Source organism: Bombina bombina, chromosome 7, assembly GCF_027579735.1.
Source record: "Bombina bombina isolate aBomBom1 chromosome 7, aBomBom1.pri, whole genome shotgun sequence".
Lineage (NCBI taxonomy): Eukaryota > Metazoa > Chordata > Amphibia > Anura > Bombinatoridae > Bombina > Bombina bombina.
The window spans coordinates 27,823,420-27,850,948 of NC_069505.1; the positions used below are offsets into that span (position 1 = coordinate 27,823,420).

General features: G+C 40.7%; 1 protein-coding gene across 2 annotated transcripts in view; it reads left to right on the plus strand.

Moving 5' to 3' along the window:
* LOC128665795 (beta-1,4 N-acetylgalactosaminyltransferase 2-like) overlaps positions 1 to 27,529 on the plus strand; it is a 325,846-nt gene that overhangs the window by 174,966 nt on the left and 123,351 nt on the right. For both annotated transcript variants that reach the window (XM_053719997.1, XM_053719998.1), the window contains exon 5: positions 16,575 to 16,612. In XM_053719997.1, coding sequence (XP_053575972.1) covers positions 16,575 to 16,612 — 38 coding nt within the window. The remainder of the gene's footprint in view (positions 1 to 16,574; positions 16,613 to 27,529) is intronic.

The following is a 27,529-nucleotide window of genomic DNA, read 5'->3' on the forward strand; positions in this document are numbered from 1 at the left end:
GAGTGCAGGAGAGTCTCAACATCTTTCCATCTATCTGGTTCTTTTATGTTCTTTGTGAGTGTTTGCAGACACTTGGATTGAGGAGCTGTGGCAGCACTGAGTCTTTTCCTGCACCACCCACTCTCCATTGTGCCGGTCATAGGTCACAATGGAACACGTCGAGGATCGACAGATCATTGAGAGGAGAGAGACATCTATGTGAGCTGCGCTTTGTGGCGCTCTGGTATAGGTATCTGTTTCTATATATGTGTATATATATATATATACACACACACACATACATATATATAGATATACACACACACATATATATATATATATATATATATATATATATATAGCAATCATATCCCTGAATTCTGTTTCTAGCGAGAAATGTATCTAAACATTTTTAAATGTATCTAAGGCAGTGTTTCTCAACTCCTGTCCTGAGGACCCTTAACAGGCCATAGTTTCATTATACAGTATCTTAACTAGAGCACAGGTGAAATAATCATCGGAAGGGGGAGAGCAGGTTAGTAACCATGGTTACTGATCAGCTGATTATTTCACTTGTGAATGTGTTCTAGTTAAAATATAATGAATATCTGGCCTGTTAAGGGTCCTGAGGACTGGAGTTGATAAACACTAAGGTATTGGCATTTACTACCTCCTCAGCTAATGAGCTCCACAATTTTATTGCTCTTACAGTGAAAAACGTTTCCGTTGCAGGAGATTAAATCTCCTTTTCCTCCATTTGGAATAAAAAGAGCTTCTGCCATCTCTGTATATGGGCCTTGAATATATTTATATAACGTAATGGTCACGTCTCAAGTGCCTTTTTTCTAGAGAAAACAGACCCAGTTTGGCTAGCCTGTCCTAATAGCTTAAATTCTCCATTCCCCTTATTAGCTTTGTGGCCCTTCACTTAACTTTTTCTAGTTCTGCAATATCTTTTTTTGAGATTGGTCCCCAGAATTGCACTCCATGCTCTAGGTGAGGTCTTACCAGTGATTTATATGTTGACACAATTATGCTTTCCTCCCTTGCATCAATGCCTCTTAATACATGCTAGTATCTTATTAGCCTTAGAAGCTACTGCCCTGAATTGTGGGCCCATCTTTAGCTTTTTATCTATTACTACTCCCAAATCTCTTTCCTCCTCTGTTTGGCTAAATCTAATCACATTTAAATAATACATTACCTGCTTATATTAACTTCCAACATGTAGAACCTTGCATTTTCCTGTGTTAAATCTCATTTTCCATTTACCTGCCCATTCTTCTAATTTTTGTAGATCCCCTTGTAAAGCAAGTTCATCCTGCTCTGACCTAATGACTTTACACAACTTTGTATCATCTGCAAAAATAGAGATTTTGGTTTTTAATCCTTGCTTCAAGTCATTAATACAAATATTAAAAAGAACAGGACCCAGTACTGATCCCTGGAGCACTCCACTGATTACCTTTGCCCAATCTAAGTATGATCCATTTACTACTACTCTTCGCTCCCTATCTTTTATCCAGTTTTTTATCCATGAGCTAACATTTTCAGCTATTCCCAGTCCCTTCATTTTGTAATTAATTTTTACAGAGTAGGCCCCTTTGAGAGAGTTAAACACACACAGCTAGATTACGAGTTTTGAGCGTTATAGGGAAATTAACAAACGCAACAAAAGTGGCGTTATTTAATCCCCTATAGCGCTGCCATTACAAGTTTTTTTTAAAAACGGCTTGTGCGGGGCGATATGGTGCTTTTAAGCTCCATGCCGCACACAAAACAAGTGCTGTTTTGTCATGCTCGTGCACGCTTTCCCCATAGACATCAATGGGGAGAGCGGGTCAGAAAAAAGTCTAACACCTGCGATCGCAGAAAGAAAAGCTCCATAACGCAGCCACATTGATGTCTATGGGGAAAATAAAAGTTAAGTTTAAACCTACCACCCTAACATAAACCCCACGTCTAAACACCCCTAATCTGCCGCCCCCGTGATCGCCGCCACCTACATACAGTTATTAACCCTTAATCTGCTGCTCCCGATATCGTCGTCAACCAAATAAAGCTATTAACCCCTAATCTGCCACTTCAGATATCACCGCCACTATACTAAAGTTATTAAACCCTATTCCGCCGCTCCCCGACATCGCCGCAACTAAATACAGTTATTAACCCCTAAACCTCTGGCCTCCCACATCATTACCACTAAATAAACCGATTAACCCATAAACCGCCAGCCCCCCCACATTGCAGCAACCTAAATTAAACTATTAACCCCTACACCTACCTCTAAACCTAACCCTACCCCTAAAGCTAACCCTAACACCCCCTAACTTTAACATAATAAAAATAGATCTAAATTACATTTACAATTATTAACTAAATAATACCTAACCTAACTAACTAAATTAACTAACCTAACTAAATACATAATTTCCTGTGAAATAAAACCTAAGCTAACTACAATATAACTAATAAATATATTGTAGCTAGCTTAGGTTTTATTTTTATTTTCACAGGTAAGTTTGTATTTATTTTAACTAGGTAGATTAGTTAGTAAATAGTTATTAACTATTGAATAACTACCTAGTTAAAATAAATACAAAAATTACCTGTGACATAAAACCTAAGCTGTTTTACACTAAAACCTAAAAAAAAAAAAAACTACCATTACAAAAAATAAAAAACGAAATTATCTAAAAAAAATAAAAATTATTCCTATTCTAATACTGTTTAAAAAAAAAAACCCCACCCCAAAATAAATAAGACTAATCTAGAATAAACTACCAATGACCCTTATAAGGGCCTTTTGGGGGGCCCTTAAAAGGGCCTTTTGTAGGGTATTGCCCTAAAAATAACAGCTCTTTTTGTGAAAAAAATACAAAGACCCAATAACATTACAAACCACCCCCCCAAACCCACAAAATTAAAACTATCTAAAAAACCTAAGCTATCCATTGCCCTGAAAAGGGCATTTAGCTCTTTTACTGCTCAAACCCTAATCTAAAATTAAAACCCACCCAATTTAAAAAAAAAAAAAGCCTAACACTATCCCCCTGACGATCCACTTACAGTTTTTGAAGTCCCGCTTGAACGATCTTCATCCAAGCAGTGAGAAGTCTTCATCCAGGCGGCCTCTTCAATCTTCATCCCGGCAGCGAAGTCCTCATCCAAAAGGCGAGAAGTCTTCATCTTGGCGGCAAAAACGTCATTTTCTTCTTAAATGGAAAGAGTCCACAGCTGCATTCATTACTTTTGGGAAATAAGAACCTGGCCACCAGGAGGGGGCAAAGATAACTCAGCCAAAGGCTTAAATACTCCTCCCACTCCCCTCATCCCCCAGTCATTCTTTGCCTTTCGTCCCAGGAGGATGGCAGAGAAGTGTACATTTTTTAATTTAGTTTTTTGTCTCTTATGGAGGGTAGTACTCTTCGGCTTGGGACAGGAGTTTTAAGTAGTCCTGTCAGTCTCTCAGTGAGGACTTGGATGAAAGTTAGAGTCCGGAGATGCAGGGAGTTTCTTTCTGCAAAACCATCTTGACTCATATTAACAGCTCCTCAAGCAATCGACGTTGTCGAACTTTGCTTTGCTGCCTGCTTTCTTCTCTCAAGTCCATGACAGAGGTAATGCTACTATCCATCACACTTGAAGGGCTGCGTTCCTGTTCCATGGTGTAGATTCCAGTAAGATTGTTTGATTTTACTTTATTTGCAATTGACTGTAATGTCAATGTTTCCCGAGAGGCTACCACCTTGTGGGTCTAACTTATACATAAGGGTCTCAGTGAGTCTCTTTTAGTATCTTGGAATTGAGGGTTAATATCTCCTGAGGGGGTTATTGAACAGGGGGGGTTTATAATCATGTTTGTTATGTGATTCAACCTGCTTATGTGCAATGTTTACTAGGCTCGTGGTTGGAACATTGAGGCCTTTGGAAGTGACGCAGCATTTTGGTTGGGCGCACTTGTTTAGACTGTATGGTTCACCTTGTGTTCGGGCGTGGCTATGTTACATTTTTTCCATTTCCGCATTCCCAACTGCATGGTGAGGGAAATTTTCTAGTCCGCAGGGGTCTGGTCATAAGAGATGGTGAGTGCCCCAGCCATTGGGGGTGTCAGGTACTGTTTTAGTTTTCACTTCTTTAGTCCATATTTAAATATTGTCTATCCAGTTATGGAGGATTCTATTGCTGAGACTGTGTTTATTTCAGATTCAGTTACAGTGGATTCTGATACTGAGACTATTTTGATTTCAGATTCTGTGTCCGGTGATGAATCCGGAGTGGCCTCGTTTTGTTCCGTATGCCATTTCAGAGCGCCTGGTTCCTCGGACTCGGGGAATCAAGGGACTGCTGAGCCATCCGCCTCTGGGGGTCCTGTCCTCCGAGAGGCGAGTTCCCTAACAAATCATACTTCTGCACATGCGGGTAACCCAATTTATGGTTTCTCCATGCAGGGTGGCGTGTTTCCCCCGGAGGTTGCAGCACGTTTTCGCTTCCACATAATGTTGGCGATTGTTCGTCTGCAGAGTCCAGATGTTTATTTGAGAATGTGCTTGTGCCCTTTTGTCCTGGGCCTTATGCCTTGGGGAAGGCCTCTACAGTTCCCCGCGGGGGTATCTGTCCCTGAGTGTTGTGCCTTCTGTTACAGGATTGCGCACCTTCGCATGTTGCTCAGACATGCTTTTCAGTTATCAAATGACCCTATAATTTCCAGTTACAGAGCATTTAAGTATGATAATTTGAATGGTGCACCTCATTAGACATGTGGGGATGAAGTAATCTCTTGATTGTCATTTGTTTGAGATCTTTCCCAGTTTTAAGAGATAGGGCTCTGTTTGGCTGGTCCTGCAGGTGGGCTTTTGTCTTTTTGGGCGTTAGCCTCCGGGTTGCCTTATATTTTATTTATATCCGATGGGATGTCTTTTATTTGTTTTTGTTTCCTTCGGGAACCTTCTGGGATTGATACACTTTATTACTTCTTCGGAAGTTGTTGGACATGTTAGTCCTCTGTTAAAAATGTCTGTTTTCTGTTTTTCCCCTACAAGGGAGAATTTATGCAGGTTGCCGGTTAGGACCCTAGGTGCTGGCTGGTCCTGTCGGGTTCATTTGGTCTTGAGGCTGTTCAGACATGTGGCGCTGTTCTGCTCGGCTGGTTCAGTAGAAGCGCCGAGTGCTCAGGTTATCATTGTTTTTTCATGTTCAACTAAGCATTCGAGAGGACCTGTGGGTCCATTAGGTGGGAAGGATTATTTCAGTCCTTATAGCCTTCAGTCAAAGATGATCGGGCAGGGGAGTTTTTCTGCTGCGTCACTCATTCTGACATCTGATTTCATCAGAACTTTGAGTTTCCTCCCCCATGTGGTGGAGGGTGGGAGTGCTTAATGCCCCTTACCGCTATTGAGTGGTTTGGCCTTCTTTTTTTAGGCCTCTGGATTTGTCCTTTTGGGCTGAATCCTACAGTTTGTACAGGATAGCTGTCTAGCATGCAGAAGGTTTGCAGTTTGAAACCAGTTGCAGCTCTTGACACCTTGCAGGTGTACGCATAAACTGTTTACAGTGTATCTAGATGCAGCTCTTACTCTTTGATGTATACTGTCTGTCTGAGTTATAAGAGACCTTTGGTTCTTCTTCCATTGTCTCCGGGTGAGTAGATCTCCTTTTGGGGATCTGTGTTTCCTGGTGATGGTTGTTCCCTGCGGGGCCTTTTTTTAGCTCAGGGTTTTCTGGAGCTGGGTAGGCCTAGTGCCTTTCTCTTCCTTGTGTCCTCTGCTTGTGCAGAGGTGATAGGGAGACTAGTCCTGCTAGTAGGATTTTTTTTTACCTTGAGGTATCCCTTGGTTGTCCTGAGGCTCTTAAAAGTATCTCATACGACTTCTAGCTTTGCTCCTTGGAGCATTGGACTTTAGCTAGGGGTGGTTCCTTCCTTTGGTCAGGGCTTTCGAGTTCTTCACGCTATCCAGATTCTCTGGATATGCATCCATACCCTTGTGTCTGGCCTTTTGGCCAGTTGGGGTGTTTAGTTCTAGGGTAAGGTTTGCCTGAACTATTAGGTGCCGGACCTCTTTTTCTCTCTGAGACTTCCGGTTGCTAAAGCTTCACTTGGCCTTTTTCCTGACCCAGTCTTGGGTGGTTTTGGAATTTTGGATCTCAGGTCTGGTCAGGTTGTTCCGTGGTAGTGGGAACTTGGGCTATGCCCTTGCTCCATCTACCTAACTTGGTCATGGTTGGCCAAGTTTTATGAGTATTTTTTACTCCTTGTCACAGAGTAGCCCATGTCATCTGGTTGTTAGCTGTGTGGCTTGAACCTCAAGGGTGGTTGGTTCATACCCAGCTGCTGGCATTGGATGCCCAATATCAGTTGTGCCTTAGGGTTGCATTCTCCTGGTCAGCTTGCCAGTGTTCCCATGAATTCCCTGCTCTGCAGGCTAATGGGTTGGCTGTGCCTCTGCTCGGCAAACTACTTGCAGGGGGGTCCTTTTCTAGGACATCTGTGTTGGGAATTATCTTCCCATTAGCCGGTGACTTTGGGCCTTATGGCCAGTTGTTGCCCTTCTGGCATCATCAATTTTCTTTAGGGATATTCTCCTCCCTATGGAGATAGAGCCCTTGTTTGGGGCTTCTCCTGGAGGGGAGGTGGAAAGGTGGGATTGGTTCCCCCTGGGGTCTTTCTGGCTCCAAGCAGACATGTTGGGCCTTTATTTGATAGATCCTTAGGTCTATGGCCTTGTTGTCTGTTTTCAGAGTCGGGTTGTACTTGTACTCTGTGGGGATGGCTGTGCTATCCTTACGCTCATTCTTATACCTGTTCAGTATTCCTTTGTTCCCCTATCTTGGATCCCTGAGGCTGGGTTGGTCCAGCTGGGTGTAGGTCTGCAGGTCAGGATGGCCGAGTGGTCTAAGGAACTGCGTTCAGTCGCAGTCTCCTCTGAAGGTGTGAACTTTGTTGAGTCTATCCTGTTAGCTTAGTCTGCTAGGGTATAGATTTTCCCTCAACTTGCTCCATTGATTAGAAGAGGGTTTACTCTTCCTTCGGGTTCTGAGGGTATACTCTCCTTTTCGGGGGGCCTTGATTGAGGTTTTATGTTCCCCTTTTTAGGGACCTGTGTAGGTCCAGCGACTTAGGTTGCCTGGAATGTGCCCTCTGTCTGGGGGTTGCTTTTGTGGTCTGTTTCTTGCTTGACTGCTTCTTCTTCCTCACAAGTACCCTTTGTGTCATCCTGTTATCAACTCTGTGTTCTCAAACTAGGGTTTCTTCACCTGGGAGTATTACACACTTTTTCATGGTCGAATACTTTGGTATTCTATGGTCAGACACTGGGAGGACTTTGCCTCTTCAGTTACATTCCATGCTTACAGGATGTTGGAGAGACGTCTGTTCTGTCACTATGCCCGGTCTTATCCCGGGTTTCGCTTGGTATAGGCATGGCCTTCTTTCCCTGTTTGGGCCCCTTTGGGTCTCTGTGATCTGGGCTCACTTGTGGAGGTGTTCTTTTTGTATTAGGGGACCTTTCAGTTTCCTTGGTTCTCCTTTGCCTTGTTCCCTTGGGGGTTTCGGCTGGTGTCTCCTTCATTTGTGGAGATGAGCGGTGGGGGACCTTTTGTTGGGCGACAGTGTCTCCTGGAGGACTGTTTGCTCAGTCAAGTCCATTTGCTGTCTCTAGTTTGGCTTCTGGACTAACTGCGAGTCAGTGTCATTGGGGATTTTCCTCTTAAATTTTTCTTGGCTTCGGACGAAGCAGGGTTTTTTATTGGGTAGAGGTTCAGTCCTGATGCCCTCAGTATGGGCTGCCTATTGTACCCTCCTGTCTTGGCATTTAGTGTCATCTATAGCTTGGACACTTTCCATTTAAAAAGAAAAACATAAATAATAATTTTCTTTTCTTCCGATGGAAAGAGTCCACAGCTCCCCACCCATGATTTTATGTGGGGCGTCTTCTGGCACCTTTCACCCTGATAATTCTTCTACTTTTCCTTGTTCCTCGGCAGAATGACTGGTGGATGAGGGGAGTGGGAGGAGTATTTAAGCCTTTGGCTGGGGTGTCTTTGCCTCCTCCTGGTGACCAGGTTCTTAATCCCCAAATGTAATTAATGCAGCTGTGGACTCTTTCCAACAGAAGAAAAGGAAATTATGTGAACTTCAATCCTGTTGGCTGATCCAATCAGCCAATATGATTGAGCTGGCATTCTATTGGCTGTTCCAATCATTTGATTGGCTGATAGAATTCTATCAGCCAATCGGAATCTAAGGGACGCCATCTTGGATGACGTCACTTAAAGGTACCTTCATTCAGCAAGAAGACATCGGAAGAAGAGGATGCTCCGCGCTGTCTTGAAGATGGAGCCGCTCTGCGTCGGAAGGAGGATGAAGATAGAAGATGCCTTCTGGGTGAAGACTTCTGCCCATCTAGAGGACCACTTCTGCCCATCTGGAGGACCATTTCTGCCAGCTTCCTTGAGGACATTTTGCCGCTTGGATGAAGACTTCTCCTGGTAAGTGAATCTTCGGGGGTTAGTATTAGGATTTTTTAAGGGTGTATTGGGTGGGTTTTATTTTTAGGTTAGGACTTTGGGCAGCAATAGAGCTAAATGCCCTTTTAAGGGCAATGCCCATCTAAATGCCCTTTTCAGGGAAATGGGGAGTTAGGTTTTTTTAGTTAGGGTTTTATTTGGGGGGTTGGTTGTGTGGGTGGTGGGTTTTACTGTTGGGGGGGTTGTTTGTATTTTCTTTTTCAGGTAAAAGAGCTGATTTCTTTGGGGCAATGCCCCGCAAAAGGCCCTTTTAAAGGGCTATTGATAATTTAGTTTAGGCTAGGGCTTTTTTTTATTTTGAGGGGGCTTTTTTTATTTTGATAGGGCTCTTAGATTAGGTGTAATTAGTTTAAATATCTTGTAATTTGTTTTGTTTTTCTGTAATTTAGTGGGGGGTTTTGCAATTTAGCTAATTGTATTTAATTTATGTAATTTATTTAATTGTAGTGTAGTGTTAGGTGTTAGTGTAACTTAGGTTATGTTTTATTTTACAGGTAAATTTGTATTTATTTTAGCTAGGTAGTTAATAAATAGTTAATAACTATTTAGTAACTATTCTACCTAGTTAAAATAAGTACAAACTTGCCTGTAAAATAAAAATAAACCCTAAGCTAGATACAATGTAACTATTAGTTATATTGTAGCAAGCTTAGGGTTTATTTTATAGGTAAGTATTTCGTTTTAAATAGGAATAATTTAGGTAATGATGGGAATTTTATTTAGATTTATTTTAATTATATTTAAGTTAGGGGGTGTTAGGTTTAGGGTTAGACTTGGGTTTAGGGGTTAATAAATTTAGAATAGTGGCAGCGATGTTGGGGACAGCAGATTACGGGTTAATAAATATAATGTAGGTGTCGGCGATGTTAGGGGTGGCAGATTAGGGGTTAATAAGTATAATGTAGGTGGCGGTGACGGGGCGGCAGATTAGGGGTTAATAATATTTAACTAGTGTTTGCGAGACAGGAGTACGGCAGTTTAGGGGTTAATATGTTTATTCTAGTGGCGGCGATTAGGGGTTAATAATTTTATTATAGTGTTTGCGATGCGGGAGGGCCTCGGTTTAGGGGTTAATAGGTAGTTTATGGGTGTTAGTGTACTTTTTAGCACTTTAGTTATGAGTTTTATGCTACAGCTTTGTAGTGTAAAACTCATAACTACTGACTTTAAAATGCGTTAGGAATCTTGGCGGTAGAGGGTGTACCGCCCACTTTTTGGCCTCCCAGGCAACCTCTTAATACCGCAGCTATTGAAGTCCCTTAGAAAAAAGCCTTTACGAAATTTACGTAAGTTGGTTTGCGGTAAGGCCAAAAAAGTGAGCGGTACACCTATACCTGCAAGACTCGTAATAGCAGCGGGCGTAAAAATGCAACGTTAGGACCTGTTAACGCTGCTTTTTCACCTTACAGCAAAACTTGTAATCTAGGCGTATTTTACTTCATTATTTAGATATCCTTTGTTGAACAAATAGCAATGCACATGCGTGAGCCAATCACATGCGGAATCTATGTGCAGAAACCAATCAGCAGCTACTGAGCCTTTCTAGTTATGCTGTTTTCATCAAAGTTTATCAAGAGAATTAAGCTAATTAGATAATAGAAGTAAATTAGAAAGTTGTTTAAAATTGCATGTTCTTTCTAAATCATGAAAGAAAAAAAAGAAAATGTATGCTTACCTGATAAATGTATTTCTTTTTTGACACAATGAGTCCCAATACCCAAGCTAGAGTACACAGATGATACGGGAGGGACAAGACAGGTAACCTAAACGGAAGGCACCACTGCCTGAAGAACCTTTCTCCCAAAAGCGGCCTCAGCCGAAAATAAAAGTAACAAATTTGAAGAACTTTGAAAAAGTGTGAAGAGAGGACCAAGTTGCAGCCTTGCAAACCTGTTCCACAGAAGCTTCATTCGTAAATGCCCATGAGGAAGCAACAGCCCTCGTGGAATGAGCCATAACTCTCTCTGGAGGCTGCTGTCCAGCAGTCTCATATGTAAACGTATGATACTCTTCAGTCAAAAAGAAAGAGAAGTAGCCATAGCCTTCTGTCCCTTACGTTTTCCTGAGAAAACCACAAACAAAGCAGAAGACTGACGAAAGTTCTTAGCCGCCTGCAGGAGAAAACTTTAAAGCACGGACCACGTCCAAATTGTACAGAGTCGTTCCTTCTGAGAAGAAGGATTAGGACACAAGGAAGGAACAAAACAACAATCTCCTGATTAATGTTCTGATCAGAAACAACCTTAGGAAGAAATCCTAATGAAGTACATAAAACTACCTTATCTGAATGGAAAATAAGATAAGGAGACTCATACTGCAATGCCGAGAGCTCTGACACTCTACAAGCAGAGGAAATAGCAACAAGAAATAAAACTTTCCAAGATAACAACTCAATATCTAAGGAATGCATAGGCTCAAACGGAGCCCCTTGAAGAGGTTTAAGAACTAAATTCAGACTCCATGGCGGAGTAACTGGTTTGAACACGGCCTGATCCTGACCAAGGCCTGAAAAAATGATTGTAAAGCCGGAACATCCGCCAGACGTTTGTGTAACAAAATAGATAATGCAGAGATTTGACCCTTTAGGAAACTAGTCAATAAGCCTTTCTCCAAACCTTCTTGGAGAAAAGATAAAATTCTAGGAATCCTAACTCTACTCCATGAGTAGCCCTTGGATTCACACCAAAGAGATATTTACGCCATATCTTATGGTAAATCATTCTAGTTACAGGCTTGCTAGCCTGAATCATGGTCTCTATGACCATGTCAGAAAAACCCCGCTTAGACAAAATTAAGCGTTTAATCTCCAAGCAGTCACCCTCAGGGAAACTAGATTTGGGTGAAAGAAGGGCCCTTGAATTAGAAGGTCCTTCTTCAACGGAAGTCTCCACAGTGGCAGAGATGACATATCCACCAGATCCGCATACCAAATCCCGCAAAGCCAAGCAGGAGCAATGAGGGTCACTGATGCCCTCTCCTGCTTGATCCGAGCAATGACCTGAGGAAGAAGTGCAAATAGAGGAATTTGGTATGCTAGACTGAAGGTCCAAGGAACCGCCAGAGCATCTTATCAGTTCTGCCTGGGAGTCCCTGGACCTTGACCCGTATCTCAGGAGCTTGACATTCTGTCGAGATGCCAAGAGGTCTAATTACGGCTGACCCCACCTGAGAATCAGGCTGGAGAACACTTCTGGATGGAGTTCCCACTCCCCCGGATGAAAGGTCTGCCTGTTCAGAAAATCCGGCTCCCAGTTGTCCACCCCTGGGATGTGGATCATCGACAGACAACAATAATGGGCCTCTGGCCACTGAATTATCTTGGTTACCTCTGTCATCACTAAGGAACTCCTCGTTCCTCCCTGATGATTGATGTAAGCCACTGAAGTTATGTTGTCCAACTGGAACCTTATAAACTGGACCGAGGCTAACTGAGGCCAGGCCAGAAGAGCATTGAAGATTGCGCTCAGCTCCAGGATGTTTATAGGAACTGACTGAGTCCACACTCCCTGAGCCCTTTAAGGAACCCTAGAAGGCTGGCATCTGTTGTCATAATCACCCAAGATGGTGTGTGAAAGCTGGTTCCCTGGAAAAGATGATCCAGAGACAACCACCATTGAAGAGAATCCCATGTCTCCTGCTCCAAAAGTATTTGAAGAGACAAATCCGCGTAATCTCTGTTCCATTGCCTGAGTATGTTTAACTGCAGAGGTCAGAGATGGAACTGAGCAAACAGGATGATGTCCATTGCCGCTACCATAAGCCCGATTACCTCCATGTACTGAGCCACTAATGGCCGAGGAGTGGACTGAAGATAGACAAGTATCAAAAATCTTTGATTTCCTGATTTCTGTCAGAAAAATCTTCATCGATAGGGAATCTATTATGATTCCCAAGAAAGTTACCCTTGTATTTGGGACTAAGGAACTCTTATCCAAATTTACCTTCCTTCGCAGGAAAATGACATTTCCATGTGGAATCTTACTTGTTGTAAGGAAGATGCCTGGACTAGTAAGTCATCCAGACAGGGAGCCACAGCAATGCTCGGTAAACCAAAGCATCACCAACAGTGATCCCAGAACCTTTGAGAAAATTCTAGGAGCTGCGGGAAGAGTCACGAATTGGAAGTGTTTGTCTAGAAAAGCAAACCTTAGAAACTTGTGATGATCTCTGTGAATGGGAATATTCAGGTACACGTCCTTTAAATCCACTGTTGTCATAAATTGACCCTCTTGGATCAAAGGGAGAATGGAACGAATAGCTTCCATCTTGAAGGACGGTACTCTGAGAAATTTGTTCAGATTCTTGAGATCTAAAATTTGCCTGAAGGTTCCCTCTTTCTTTGGGAACTACAAATAGATTGGAATAAAATCCCAGACCCTGTTCCTAAACCGGAACAGGAACAATCACTCCCAGGTTGGAAAGGTCTCTTACGCATTGTAAGAATGCCTCTCTTTTTTGTCTGGTCTGCAAACAATCTTGAAGCAGAAAACTGCCTCTGGGAGGAAAACTCTTGAATTATAACTTGTATCCCTGGGACACTATTTCTATTACCCAGGGATCCTGAATGTCTTGAACCCAAGCCTGAGCGAAGCAGGAAAGTCTGCCCCCTACAAGATCCAGTTCCGGATCGGGGGCATGCCCTTCATGCTGTCCTTGATTCAACAGCAGCGCTTCTTGGATTGTTTTCCCTTATTCCAAGATAGATCAGGTCTCCATGCAGGCCTAGTCTGTTCCTGTTTGGAGGCAGTAGAGGAAAAATTTCCCTTGAAATTTCGAAAGGAATTAAAATTGCTCTGTCATCCTTTTTGTTTGTTTCTCTTATCCTGAGGGAGAAGATGACCTTTACCTCCCTTGATATTGGAGATAATTTCTGACAGGCCAGATCCAAACAAGGTCTTCCCCTTGTAAGGAATAGCTAGAAGCATAGACTTAGAGGATACATCCGCAGACCAAGGCTTTAACCATAATGCTCTGCAAGCTACAATAGAGAAACCTGAAATCTCTGCTCCCAGTTTGATAACTTGAAGGGAAGCATCTGTAAAAAAGGAATTAGCCAGTATAAGAGCTTTTATCCTATCCTGGGTTTCATCCAAAGAAGTTTCTGTCTTAAAAGCATCAGACAACGCATCAAACCAATATGCTGCCGCACTAGTGATGGTAGCAATGCACATCGCTGTCTGCCATTGCAAACTTTGGTATAACCCTATATGGTACAAGAAAAAACTTCACCATGAAGGACACATTTAGTATAATTAACTGGACACTCTAGGATAGACTACACCGGTAGTGACTGAGTTGTCCAGGGTAGCTAAAACCTCCACAAGTTACAAATGGAGGAAATCAAACTAAAAATAAAGGAAAACAACCTCAGATAAGATAAAGGTATTACCCCATCTGAGTTTGAGAATTATACTACTCAAGTATCCTCCTCTTCCATATACAGGGAAGAAAAATTTGGAATATTGAATGAATATATGTCCTCTTGTACTTCTTATCTACAGTATGGACAAACAGACAATGCATGAAATGCAAGGTAACTCCAGGTGGAGTGCGAAAGGAAGCGCAGGGCACTGCATGTGGGCTATACATTTTTTGGGACACATTAGGAGAAATTAATGGCATAACTTGACCATCATCAATAAACTCCTAAACAGTATGTGCCTTAGAAAGAGTAGTTCAGAAAAAAACTCTATTTTTATAAACCCATTGGCATCAAAACATAGAACCAAATAGAAACTTAGTAGGACCCCTTGGTCCCTCCTGAGTCACAAGGGAAGAGTTAAACACATAAACATGTTAAATTTTGTAAAGAGAAAATGGTACTGTCTTTTTAAATTTTAAAATGTAACTTTATATTTTAATGTGCAGAAGAAAGTTAACTTGGTATGCAAATATAGTAGAACCTATCTACACCTCAGCTTAATCTTGCTGAGGTTACCATCTGTCCCACAGAAACCAAGTACATTTCAAACTTAATTTTTATATTAAAACGTAGCTAAAAATAAAGAAAAAATACTGGTTTCACTTTTACTCATAAAAGGATCCGGAACGCAGCTGTGGCATTGTCCGGTCCCACATATGAGACAAAACTAAAGACTGAGCTTGCTTGCCGAAAACAGAAACGATAAAGAGTGTGCAGCCCAAAAAAAACGGCGCCAAACGTAGCTCCGCCCCTCTAGGGCGTGATAACATTCCCGGTCGCCATTATCAGTGTAAGAGACATAGCAGAGTGCGCAGCTCAAATCGGCGCTAAAAAAGCTCCGCCCATCGTGGGCGTTACAAGTATCAAACCTCCGGTCGCCATTACTGTAGTGTTTAAAAATAAGCCACCAGAGATAACTTAACCTCTTGACAAGCCTGAGGTAAAATAGTGCCACCGCATGATAGTAATACTCTTCAGTCATAAACATTTAGTCCAAATATGGGAGGCTAACTGAAACTCTTGTCACCAAACCATCACCTCCTACTGAGCTCCTTACTCAGCCCTAGTGATTAAGCCCTTCTAGCCCCAGTGCCTGCTTTCAATTTGCTGTCACAGGGTCCCCTCCCTTTAACAATAGGAGTTATGTTCCCAGGAAAATAAAGTGCTCCACTTCCTCTGAGATCCTCTTTCCAGACCCAGAATAAAAAGTCAGCACTTACCTTTAAAATCTGCCCTACAGCAGGGCAGCTCAGCAGGTTTAGGAGGTCCTCTCTCTCCCATAGCCCTGTGGATAAAGATAAAGCCTGATTTTTCTTACTTAGGCTATCAGGTTTAGGGCAGCATCAATGTATGGGAGGCGCAGTGAGAATTATGTCCCACAAGTTCACATTGCTCTAAAGCCACCATTGCTCTAGTGAAGAGACTGATTTGGACAACGGCTACACCCTAGAACAAAAACACCCAGCACAATCTTGGACTACTTTAAAAATAATAAACTCTTGATTGAAGAATCTTTTCTAACACCTCACTTTACCTCTTTGCCGCCTCCTGCTGACCAGGAGGTGAATATCCCATTAGTAATTAAGATGATCCGTGTACTCATCGTGTCTTTCATGTCCCTTTAACCTTCATCCAGCTGGGATAAGAAATTAGAATACAAACAACAGAGGGCGCCGCATAGTGCAAGTCAGCTGTAGAAAAAGGTCTTGGATTTTATATCCAAGTTTTGTCACTAGTTGTTCTGTGATTATAACATTTGTTTTTATATTTTATATATTCTTTATTTTTTATTTATAATTTTATTTTTATCTATATTATTTTGTGGCTCTTATTTGCTTTTGTTATATATATATATATATATATATATATATATATATATATAGCTTCCATCCAGATTGTTAGTAACTGGACAGCTTGGTGCCTCTTATAGATATCAGCTTGGCTTAGCAATTGTGCATCCTAGCATATCTTGTTTCTCATCGGATAAGAAATGTTATCTTTCCCGGGAATTCTGGGTTTCCAGGGCTTGATGACGTCACACACTGTGCTGATATTACGTTCATTCCCGGATTCCCCGAGCGATGCTGAAGCCCTAGACCAGTAATGGGGAACCTTGGCACACCAGATGTTTTGGAACTACATTCCCATGATTCTTAGGCACTCTGAAGTCTTCTTGAGAATCATGGGAAATGTAGTTCCGATTATTCACGGGTTCCAAGGTTCGCCATTATTGGTCTAGACCATTAGGGATGTGAGGTAAGTGCGAGAGGGGGGCTACGATAACATCCAAAAATTAGCCTCTGTGTTAACGGCACATGGTCATCATCCACGCTAAATACATTGTGCAGACAGATGATGAGGACGATTCATCATTCACACTTAAAGGGTTAATAAATGGTCTAATATCTGTAGTTAAGTCATGTACGCATTTCACAATATAAAACTGTGAATTTAGTTTTATTAAACCACAAAACAATATAGAACAAACAATGTAAAGGAAAGAAAAGTATAAACTGTCAGATTTCTGGTAAAAATAAAATAGTATTTAAGGATTTAATAGTTCTTTTGGATAATGCAGAATAAACGTTGCAACATCTAGAAATGAACAAAAAAATGTATCTGGAATTGTCTTGTGTTTGGATTCTAGGTTTAAGCGTCTATGAAGAGGGGAATCAGAATTACGAGGTATACAAATGGTTATTGATCACTTTTATTGTATATGTTTGTCCCACCATCACAATATAAATATAGTCATACTAATAGATTATATACTGTATTTATTTATCAACCAACACAGTGATTATATTGTATGTCAAATAATTGTTATTGTTTTATTGACTACATGATTGCCATAGGGTCATGTGGCCCATTGACTTGCTAACTAGTTTATCAGTAGAGTTAATATAGTACTATAGTAAGCTAGTAGCATAGTAACCTAGTAACCTAGCATAGTAACATAGTAACCTAGTAGCATAGTAACCTTGTAGCATAGTAACATAGTCACCTAGTAACCTAGTAACATATTAACCTAGTAACATAGTAATCTAGTAGCATAGTAACCTAACAACCTTGTAGCATAGTAACCTAACAACCTTGTAGCATAGTAACATAGTAACCTAGTAACACAGTAACATAGTAACCTAGTAACACAGTAACATACTAACATATTAACCTAGTAGGTGAGATTGAAAGAAGACAAAAGACCATTGGGTTCAACCCATACAGATCTTACCTGATTTACAAGATAGAAGCTGCGAATAAAACTTCACACACGCACTTTCTCCTAGTCTCACACTGTCACACACACTCATACACTCTTACAGTCTCACACTTTCACACACACTCATACACACACACTCGTACAGGCTCACACTGTCACACACAAACACATACACTCTTACAGGCTCACACTGTCACACACACATGCACACACTCATACAGGTTCACACTGTCACCTACACACTCTTACAGTCTCACACTGTCACACACAGTCTTACACACACACTCACAGTCTCACAATGAAACACACTCAGTCTCAAACTGTCACACATACACTCAGTCTTACACTGTGTCACACACACACACACACTAACAGTTTTTCACTGTCACACACACAAACACACACACACACTCTTACAGTCTCACACTGTCACACACACTCTTATAGTCTCACACTGTCGCACACTCTCTTACAGTCTCACACAATCTTACAGGCTCACACTGTCACACACACACACACACACACTCTTATAGGCTCACACGGTCACACACACACTCTTACAGGCTTGCACTGTCACACACACAAACTCTTACAGGCTCACACTGTCACACACACACACACTCTTACAGTCTCACACTGACACACACACACACACTCTTACACTCTCACACACACACACAAGCACTCTTACAGTCTCACACTATCACACACACACACACACTTACAGTCTCACACTGTCACACACACTCTTATAGGCTCACACTGTCACCTACCCACAAAATCTCACACTGTCACACACACACACTCTCACAGTCTCACACACTCTCTCATAATCTCACACTGTCACATACACACACACTTTTTACAGGTCCGATAATCAAATTGCTACGAGGAGGAGAAATATTCGAAGGGATCAGCCAATATGTCAAGCAAGTTACTTGGAATATTCCAAGCTCCCGACATAGCGGTATTGCTTAGACAACACCCAGCATCGCCAACCATATTGGCAATGTATAGTAAAGGATCTATTGAATAGAACTGCCGTCTGTCTACCAACTAATCCTAATACCCCTAAATCGAAGTGCCCCACTATTGCAAACTAACACTAAACTAATAAACATCTAAACTGCCACATACCCAACTAAAGTACGATCCTATTAACCCCTATACCACTACTAGCCCACCACAAGTATCTATCTAAACTATTTACTCTTATACCGCGACATACCAACCACAAGTCACTATTAACCTCTAAACTGCCAAATAACCGCCGCTAGTATCTATTAACCCCTATGAAACCATATACCCACTGCCAAAAAATTTGTAACCCCTATGTCTGATTATAAAGCCCTATGCCTCCATATACCCCAAATGCAAACTAACCTAACACCTAAGCCCCTCTAAACTAAACATCCTAAGTTAGAAAACAAATCTAATTAAAAACAAAATAAAAATAAACCTAAACCACCAAACCCCAAATGCAATCAATCCCTACTCTAACACCTTACCCCCAATCTATACTAACAACCCCTATACACTAACCCCAATAAGATACTAACGCCTAGGTGCCGATCCGATATGCAGCGTCGCCCGCAAATGCCGGCGACGCTGAATTTTGCGCTGGTTTGGTATCCTATATACGGCGTAACCTAGAAGTTAAGCTCGTATATTTCTGCCGTCGCCTGTAGTTTTTTGGGCCATAAGCAGGTATACCAAACCAGCGCAGTTTGGTATCCAATATACAGCGTAAGGACTTACGTGGCGAAAATTGAGAAATCTTACTCCATTTTCACCTCGCCACAAAAAGCAGCCGTAGTAAGCCTTACGCTGTCTATTGGAGCCCCGTAACTCCCTAAACTAGATACAAAATAAACCTAACATTGGTTCAGCCAATCAGATTGAACTTGAATCTGATTGGCTGATTCAATCAGCCAATCAGATTTTTCTACCTTAATTCCGATTGGCTGATAGAATCCTATCAGCCAATCGGAATTTGACGGACGCCATCTTGGATGACGTCATTTAAAGGAACCTCATTCGTCGGGAAGTCAACGTGCCGGATGGATGCTCCACGGCGGAGAAGCGAAGAAAGAAGATTGAAGATGCCGCTTTGCTTAAAGACATCGCCGGATGGAAGAAGACTCTCTGCCGCTTGCTTGAAGACATCGCCCGGATGGAAGAAGACTTCTTTGCCGCTTGATTGAAGACATCGCCGGATGGATGAAGACTTCACTGCCGCTTGATTGAAGACATCGCCCGGATCGGATGAAGATTTCTGACCCGCTGGGTGAATACAAGGTAGGGAGATCTTCAGGGGGTAGTGTTAGGTTTATTTAAGGGGGGTTTGGGTTAGATTAGGGGTATGTGGGTGGTGGGTCGTAATGTTGGGGGGTGGTATTGTGTTTTTTTTTCAGGCAAAAGAGCAGTTTTCTTTGGGGCATGCCCCGCAAAAGGCCCTTTTAAGGGCTGGTAAGGTAAAAGAGCTAACTTTTTTAATTTAGAATAGGGTAGGGAATTTTTTTTATTTTGGGGGGCTTTATTATTTTATTAGGGGGCTTAGAATAGGTGTAATTAGCTTAAAAATCTTGTAATCTTTTTTTTATTTTTTGTAATTTAGTGTTTGTTTTTTTTTGTAATTTAGTTTAGTTTATTTAATTGTATTTTAGTTTAGATATTTGTAGTTAATTTAATTTATTGATAGTGTAGGTGTATTTGTAACTTAGGTTAGGATTTATTTTACAGGTAAATTGGTAATTATTTTAACTAGGTAGCTATTAAATAGTTATTAACTATTTAATAGCTATTGTACCTAGTTAAAATAAATACCAAGTTACCTGTAAAATAAATATAAACCCTAAAATAGCTACAATGTAATTATTAATTACATTGTAGCTATCTTAGGGTTTATTTTATAGGTAAGTATTTAGATTTAAATAGCAATATTTTAATTAATAATATTAATATTAGATGTATTTTAATAAGAGTTTAGTTAGGGATGTTAGAGTTAGATAGGGTTATTATACTTAATATATATATAATATAATAACGATATTAACTATATTAACCCTAATATAATTAGGGTTAATATAGTTAATATATATATATATAATATAATAACTATATTAACTATATTAACCCTAATATAATTAGGGTTAATATAGTTAATATAGCTGGCGGCGGTATAGGGGGATTAGATTAGGGGTTAATGTGTTTAATATAGGTGGCGGCGGTGTAGGGGGATTAGATTAGGGGTTTATACATTTATTATAGGTGGCGGCGGTGTAGGGGGATTTAGATTAGATGCAAAAGAGCAGTTTACTTTGTGACAAAGTCCCGCCAAAAGCCCTTTTAAGGGCTGGTAAAAGAGCAGTTTTCTTTGGGGCATGCCCCGCAAAAAGCCCTTTTAAGGGCTGGCAATAGAGCATTTTACTTTGGGGTAATGCCACGCAAAAAGCCCTTTTCAGGGCTATTTGTAGGGTTAGACTTAGGTTTAGTGGTAGGGATAGTTTAGTATTTTAGGGGTTAAATAATTTAATATAGCTGGCGGCGGGGTAGGGGGATTAGATTAGGGGTTAATTAATTTAATATAGGTGGCGGCGGGGTAGGGGGATTAGATTAGGGGTTAAATAATTTAATATAGGTGGCGGCGGGGTAGGGAGATTAGATTAGGGGTTAAATAATTTAATATAGGTGGCGGCGGGGTAGGGGGATTAAATTAGGGGTTAATAATTTTAAAATAGATGGCGGCGTGGTAGGGGCTCACTTTAGGGGGTTATAGATTTAATTTAGCTGGCGGCGGGGTCTGGGAGCAGCGGTTTAGGGGTTCATAACTTTATTAGGTGGCGGCGGGGTCCGGGAGTGGCGGTTTAGGGGTTAATAACTTTTTTTATTGTTAGGATAGTGAGGGGGGATAGCGGATAGAGGGTTAGACGTGTCGGGCTATGTTTGGGAGGCGTGTTAGACAGTACGGGTGATTTCATACTTTAGTCAGGTTTTTTAGGCGCCGGCAGTTTCTAAAGTGCCGTAAGTCACTGGCAACTCCAGAAATTTGTACTTACGCAGATTTCTGGACATCGCTGGTTTATCCGACTTACTGCACTTTAGCATCTGACGTCGCCGTATATAGGATAGCTCGAGTTGCGAGCTGAAACTGCGGGCGGCGGGGGTTCCCTCGCTTGCGCCGCAAACTACGCTGCATATCGGATCGCGCCCCAGATTTAGAGTTTTGTCAGTAAAAACCTGCGGCTCTAACGCTCCTTTAACCCTTAAGCCAACGCTGGTATTACAAGTTTTCTGAATGGCTGCGTTAGCCTCAGAAAAGTGAGCGTTGAGCAAAATTTAGCTCCACTTCAACCCGCAATACCAGCGTTGCTTACGGTAGCGGTACGCTGGCTAAACGTGCTCATGCACGATATCCCCATAGGAAACAATGGGGCTGAGCTGGCTGTAAAAAAACCTAACACCTGCAAAAAAGCAGCGTTCAGCTCCTAACGCAGCCCCATTGTTTCCTATAGGGAAACACTCTCTAAGTATACACCTAACACCCTAACATGAACCCTGAGTCTAAACACCCCTAACTTTACACTTATTAACCTCTAATCTGCCGCCACCAACATCGTCGCCACCTGCATTATACTATTAACCCCTAATCTGCCGCTCCGGACACCGCCGCCACCTACATTATCCCTATGAACCCCTAATCTGCTGCCCCTAACATCGCCGACACCAATATTATATTTATTAACCCCTAATCTGCCGCCCCCAATGTCGCCGCAACCTAACTACACTTATTAACCCCTAATCTGCCGACCCGGATATCGCCGCCACTTTAATAAATGTATTAACCCCTAAACCGCCGCACTCCTCGCAAACACTATAATAAATTTTATTAACCCCTAATCTGCCCTCCCTAACATCGCCGCCATCTACCTACAATTATTAACACCTAATCTCCCACCCCCAACGTCGCCGCTACTATAATAAAGTTATTAAACCCTAAACCTAAGTCTAACCCTAACCCTAACACCCCCCTAAATTAAATATAATTTAAATAAAACGAACTAAAATTACTATAATTAAATAAATCCTAATTAAAACTAAATACTTACCTATAAAATAAATATAGCTACAATATAACTAATAGTTACATTGTAGCTATTTTAGGATTTATATTTATTTTACAGGCAACTTTGTATTTATTTTAACTAGGTACAATAGCTATTAAATAGTTACTAACTATTTAATAGCTACCTAGTTAAAATAATTACAAAATTACCTGTAAAATAAATCCTAACCTAAGTTACAAATACACCTAACACTACACTATCAATAAATTAATTAAAGAAATTAACTACAATTATCTAAAATAAAATACAATTAAATAAACTAAACTATAATACAAAAACAAACAAACACTAAATTACAAAAAATAAAAAAATATTACAAGATTTTAATCTAATTACACCTAATCTAAGCCCCCTAATAAAATAAAAAAGCCCCCCAAAATAATAAAATTCCCTACCCTAAACTAAATTACAAAGTAATCAGCTCTTTTACCAGCCCTTAAAAGGGCCTTTTGCAGAGCATTGCCCCAAAGTAATCAGCTCTTTTACCTGTAAAAAAAATACAATTCCCCACCCCAACATTACAACCCACCACCCACACACCCCTACTCTAAAACCCACCCGATCCCCCCTTAACAAAACCTAACACTACCCCCCTGAAGATCACCCTACCTTGAGCCGTGTTTAGCCAGCCGGCCACCGATGGGACAGAAGAGAACATCCAGACCGGCAGAAGTCTTCATCCTATCCGGGCAGAAGAGGACATCCGGACCGGCAGACATCTTCATCTAGGTGGCATCTTCTATCTTCATCCTTCCGGAGCGGAACGGAGCCATCTTCTATCCAGCCGACGCGGAGCCATCCTCTTCTTCCGACAGACTAACGACGAATGAAGGTTCCTTTAAATGACATCATCCAAGATGGCATCCCTCGAATTCCGATTGGCTGATTAATCGGAATTAAGGTAGGGAAAATCTGATTGGTTGATTTAATCAGCCAATAGAATGCAAGGTTAATTCTATTGGCTGATCCAATCAGCCAATCAGATTGAAATTCAATACGATTGGCTGATTAAATCAACCAAATTTATTATGGTGTTTGCGAGGCGGGAGTGCGGCGGTTTAGGGGTTAATATATTTATTAAAGTGGCGGCGATGTCCGGTCGGCAGATTAGGGGTTAATAAGTGTAGTTAGGTTGCAACGACGTTGGGGGGGGCAGATTAGGGGTTAATAAATATAATGTAGGTGTCGGCGATGTTAGGGGCAGCAGATTAGGGGTTCATAGCTATAATGTAGGTGGCGTTAGTGTCCGGTCGGCAGATTAGGGGTTAAATAATTTTATTATAGGGTTTGCAATGTGGGGGGGGGGCTCGGTTTAGGGGTTCATAGGTAGTTTATGGGTCTTAGTGTACTTTCTTCCAAGACTCATAATTCCGGTGTTAGGCAAATCCCATAGAAAAGATAGGATACGCAATTGACGTAAGGGGATTTGCGGTAGTCTTGAGTCGCGGGAAAAAAGTGAGCGGTACACCTGTACTTGCCAAACTCTAAATACCAGCGGGCGTTAAAAAGCAGAACTCTAAATCTAGGTGTAATAAATTACAGTATCCAAAATAAAAAACATTATATCTAACACTAAACTACATGCCCCATAAAATAAAAACCCCCACCCAAAACAAAAAAAAACTAAACCCTAATACTAAAAGGGCTAATACTAACAGGGCATTGAACTTTTTTAAATTTAAATTCTAATTATCCTTTTCTGTTGGATGATTAGAATTTAAATTTAAAAAAGTTCTTGCCAATAGGGATTGACTGATTTAAAATAAGCCAATTGGAATTAAGTGGTAGCCCTATATATTGGGTTTACATGATTTCAGCATGAAGTGCAGGGCCCCCTGAAGAGTCGAAGAGCTGAATATTGCAGAGCGGAGGCAGCAGAAGAGGCCACGGAAGTCCGCTGCCACAGGGATGAGCCCCCCGTGCCTGGAGCCTCAATGAAAAGGGTCCAATGTCAGATCAAGTGGAGCCGGATTCCCCATCAACTGTGATTAATGCTTTTGAGCTTAGTTAAGGCTTTTCTGGGGTGGGTTATTTTTAAGAATAGGGTTTTTTATTTTTAGCCTAGATTTGTTTTAGTTACTTGTAATGTAGATGGGGGGTTTTGTATTTTTTGTACTTTTTTTTTTTTAGTGTTAGGTTCTAGTGGGGGGGGTTTAGTGGTTTTTTTATTTTATGAGTCATGTAGTTTAGTGTTAGGTATAATGGTGTTATTTTTTGTAACAGCTTGTTTTTATTTTTTTGTAACAGATTTGTTTTATTGTAACTTAGTGGGGTTAGTTTAGAGGGGGGTAAGTGTTATTTTAGTTCTAGTTTGCATTGGGAGGTGGTGGTTTAGGCCTTAATCTCCTAACCAACCCTCATACAGGCATGGTGGTTGATTAGGTTATTATTGTTAAATACTATTTTGCAGGTCTTAATCTCCTAGGTGATTATTGTTAGATACTATTTTGTAGGTCTTAATCTCATAAGGCATTAGTATTACAATTATTTTATTACATAACAGGCATGCAGTTATGTATTTCTATAATTATAATGCAACTGTCTTTTATAACATAAATATCTATTTTAAAAATCTATTTATATTTACAATAATAATTGCATCAAGCAAGAATATCTACATTTTAATGTATATATCCAATACTTAAACTAATATGAATTATACATGACCATGCATTTTATTTCAAATATTGTAGATATAATGTAGTCAGGCCTTGCATTTATATTTAAAATATAAACAGTTATGCATGTATATTGCATAATGGTTTAAGTATTGCATATACATTAAAATATCTTTATGTAAGCTTATTGTGTTTATTAGTGATAACATAGATATGTATGTTAATTTATATTTATGTTATAGTAGTCAGTATCATATTTTAATATAACAGACATGCAGTTATGTATAACTATAATATTAATTATACTGTTTTTAATTATAAATAATAAACAAAACAAAGGACATTCATTACATTTAAATTTTTATGCAAACATTTAAACATCATACATTCTACATAACAATGCATCATTTTTAGTACTGAATATTTATGTGTAGGGCCTTAGCTTCTACAGTTAGTTTTAGGTTATGACAGTTTAGGGGTCAATGTTTAAATTATATGCTTTGTCATGTACAATGCATATTGTTTAAAGTATATGTAGATAGGTATTTGAAGTGTGCCACATTCTCCCAGAAGGTAGCAACCCCAAACAAGTGTATCCCTAGGTGCCTCATCAAATTGCTGAAAACATACTAATAGACTGACCTGATCTCTTGCACCCTACTCAATTGACACCCCTTTCAAGAAGCATTGGACCAGTCTCAATTAATAGTTGACATAGTTATATGCATTCAGGGGGAGTTAGCGAGGTGTGTGTTAGGGGTACTTTTTAGGACTGGATGCACCTTATCACCAATAAGTATTTTATACCTTAGCTGGAGCAGAGCATTTCACCACACAAGGCCTTGACACGCATACAGAATATAGTCTAAGTCTGCTCTGTTTATTATAAACAGTGCTGTGGTTATATAGTATACATCACATGCATTGTAAATTGACACAGAGGGGCTTCATACACGCCCCCTTATTGCAACATATTCAGTGAAAAAAACAGAACTTGAAACATTAAATTGTTTATGTAAAAGGCAAGAAAACTGTAGACTTTCCTCCTTGGTAGAAGATAAGAAGAAAATAGTGAGACCATGTTGATACCAGCAGGCATAGTTATGCTTGACAACCAGATAAAAAAACATAATTTATGCTTACCTGATAAATTTATTTCTCTTGTAGTGTATCCAGTCCACGGATCATCCATTACTTGTGGGATATTTTCCTTCCCAACAGGAAGTTGCAAGAGGATCACCCACAGCAGAGCTGCTATATAGCTCCTCCCCTCACTGCCATATCCAGTCATTCGACCGAAACAAGCCGAGAAAAGGAGAAACCATAATGTGCAGTGGTGACTGTAGTTTAATTAAAATTTAGACCTGCCTGAAAAGGACAGGGCGGGCCGTGGACTGGATACACTACAAGAGAAATAAATTTATCAGGTAAGCATAAATTATGTTTTCTCTTGTTAAGTGTATCCAGTCCACGGATCATCCATTACTTGTGGGATACCAATACCAAAGCTAAAGTACACGGATGATGGGAGGGACAAGGTAAGAACTTAAACGGAAGGAACAACTGCCTGTAGAACCTTTCTCCCAAAAACAGCCTCTGAAGAAGCAAAAGTATCAAATTTGTAAAATTTGGAAAAAGTATGAAGGGAAGACCAAGTTGCAGCCTTGCAAATCTGTTCAACAGAGGCCTCATTTTTAAAAGCCCAGGTGGAAGCCACAGCTCTGGTAGAATGAGCTGTAATCCTTTCAGGAGGCTGCAGTCCAGCAGTCTCATAGGCTAAACGGATTATACTCCGAAGCCAAAAAGAAAGAGGTTGCCGAGGCCTTCTGACCTCTCCTCTGTCCAGAGTAAACAACAAACAGGTTAGATGTTTGGCGAAAATCTTTAGTAGCCTGTAAGTAAAACTTCAAGGCACGGACTACGTCTAGATTATGCAAAAGACGTTCCTTCTTTGAAGAAGGATTAGGACATAATGATGGAACAACAATCTCTTGATTGATATTCTTGTTAGAAACCACCTTAGGTAAAAACCCAGGTTTTGTACGCAGAACAACTTTATCTGAATGAAAGATCAGATAAGGAGAATCACAATGTAAGGCAGATAACTCCGAGACTTTTTGAGCCGAGGAAATAGCCATCAGAAAAAGAACTTTCCATGAAAGAAGTTTAAGCTCTAAAAAAATGCCTGAAAAAATGCCTGAACATCTGGAACTTCTGCCAGACGCTTGTGTAAAAGAATAGACAGAGCAGAAATCTGTCCCTTTAAAGAACTAGCTGATAATCCTTTGTCCAAACCCTCTTGGAGGAAGGACAATATCCTAGGAATCCTAACCCTACTCCATGAGTAATTCTTGGATTCACACCAATGAAGATATTTACGCCATATCTTGTGGTAAATTTTCCTGGTGACAGGCTTTCGTGCCTGTATTAAGGTATCAATTACTGACTCGGAGAAGCCACGCTTTGATAGGATCAAGCGTTCAATCTCCATGCAGTCAGTCTCAGAGAAAGTAGATTCGGATGATTGAAAGGACCTTGTATTAGAAGGTCTTGTCTCAGAGGCAGAGTCCATGGTGGAAAGGATGACATGTCCACTAGGTCCTGCGTGGCCATGCAGGCGCTATCAATATCACTGATA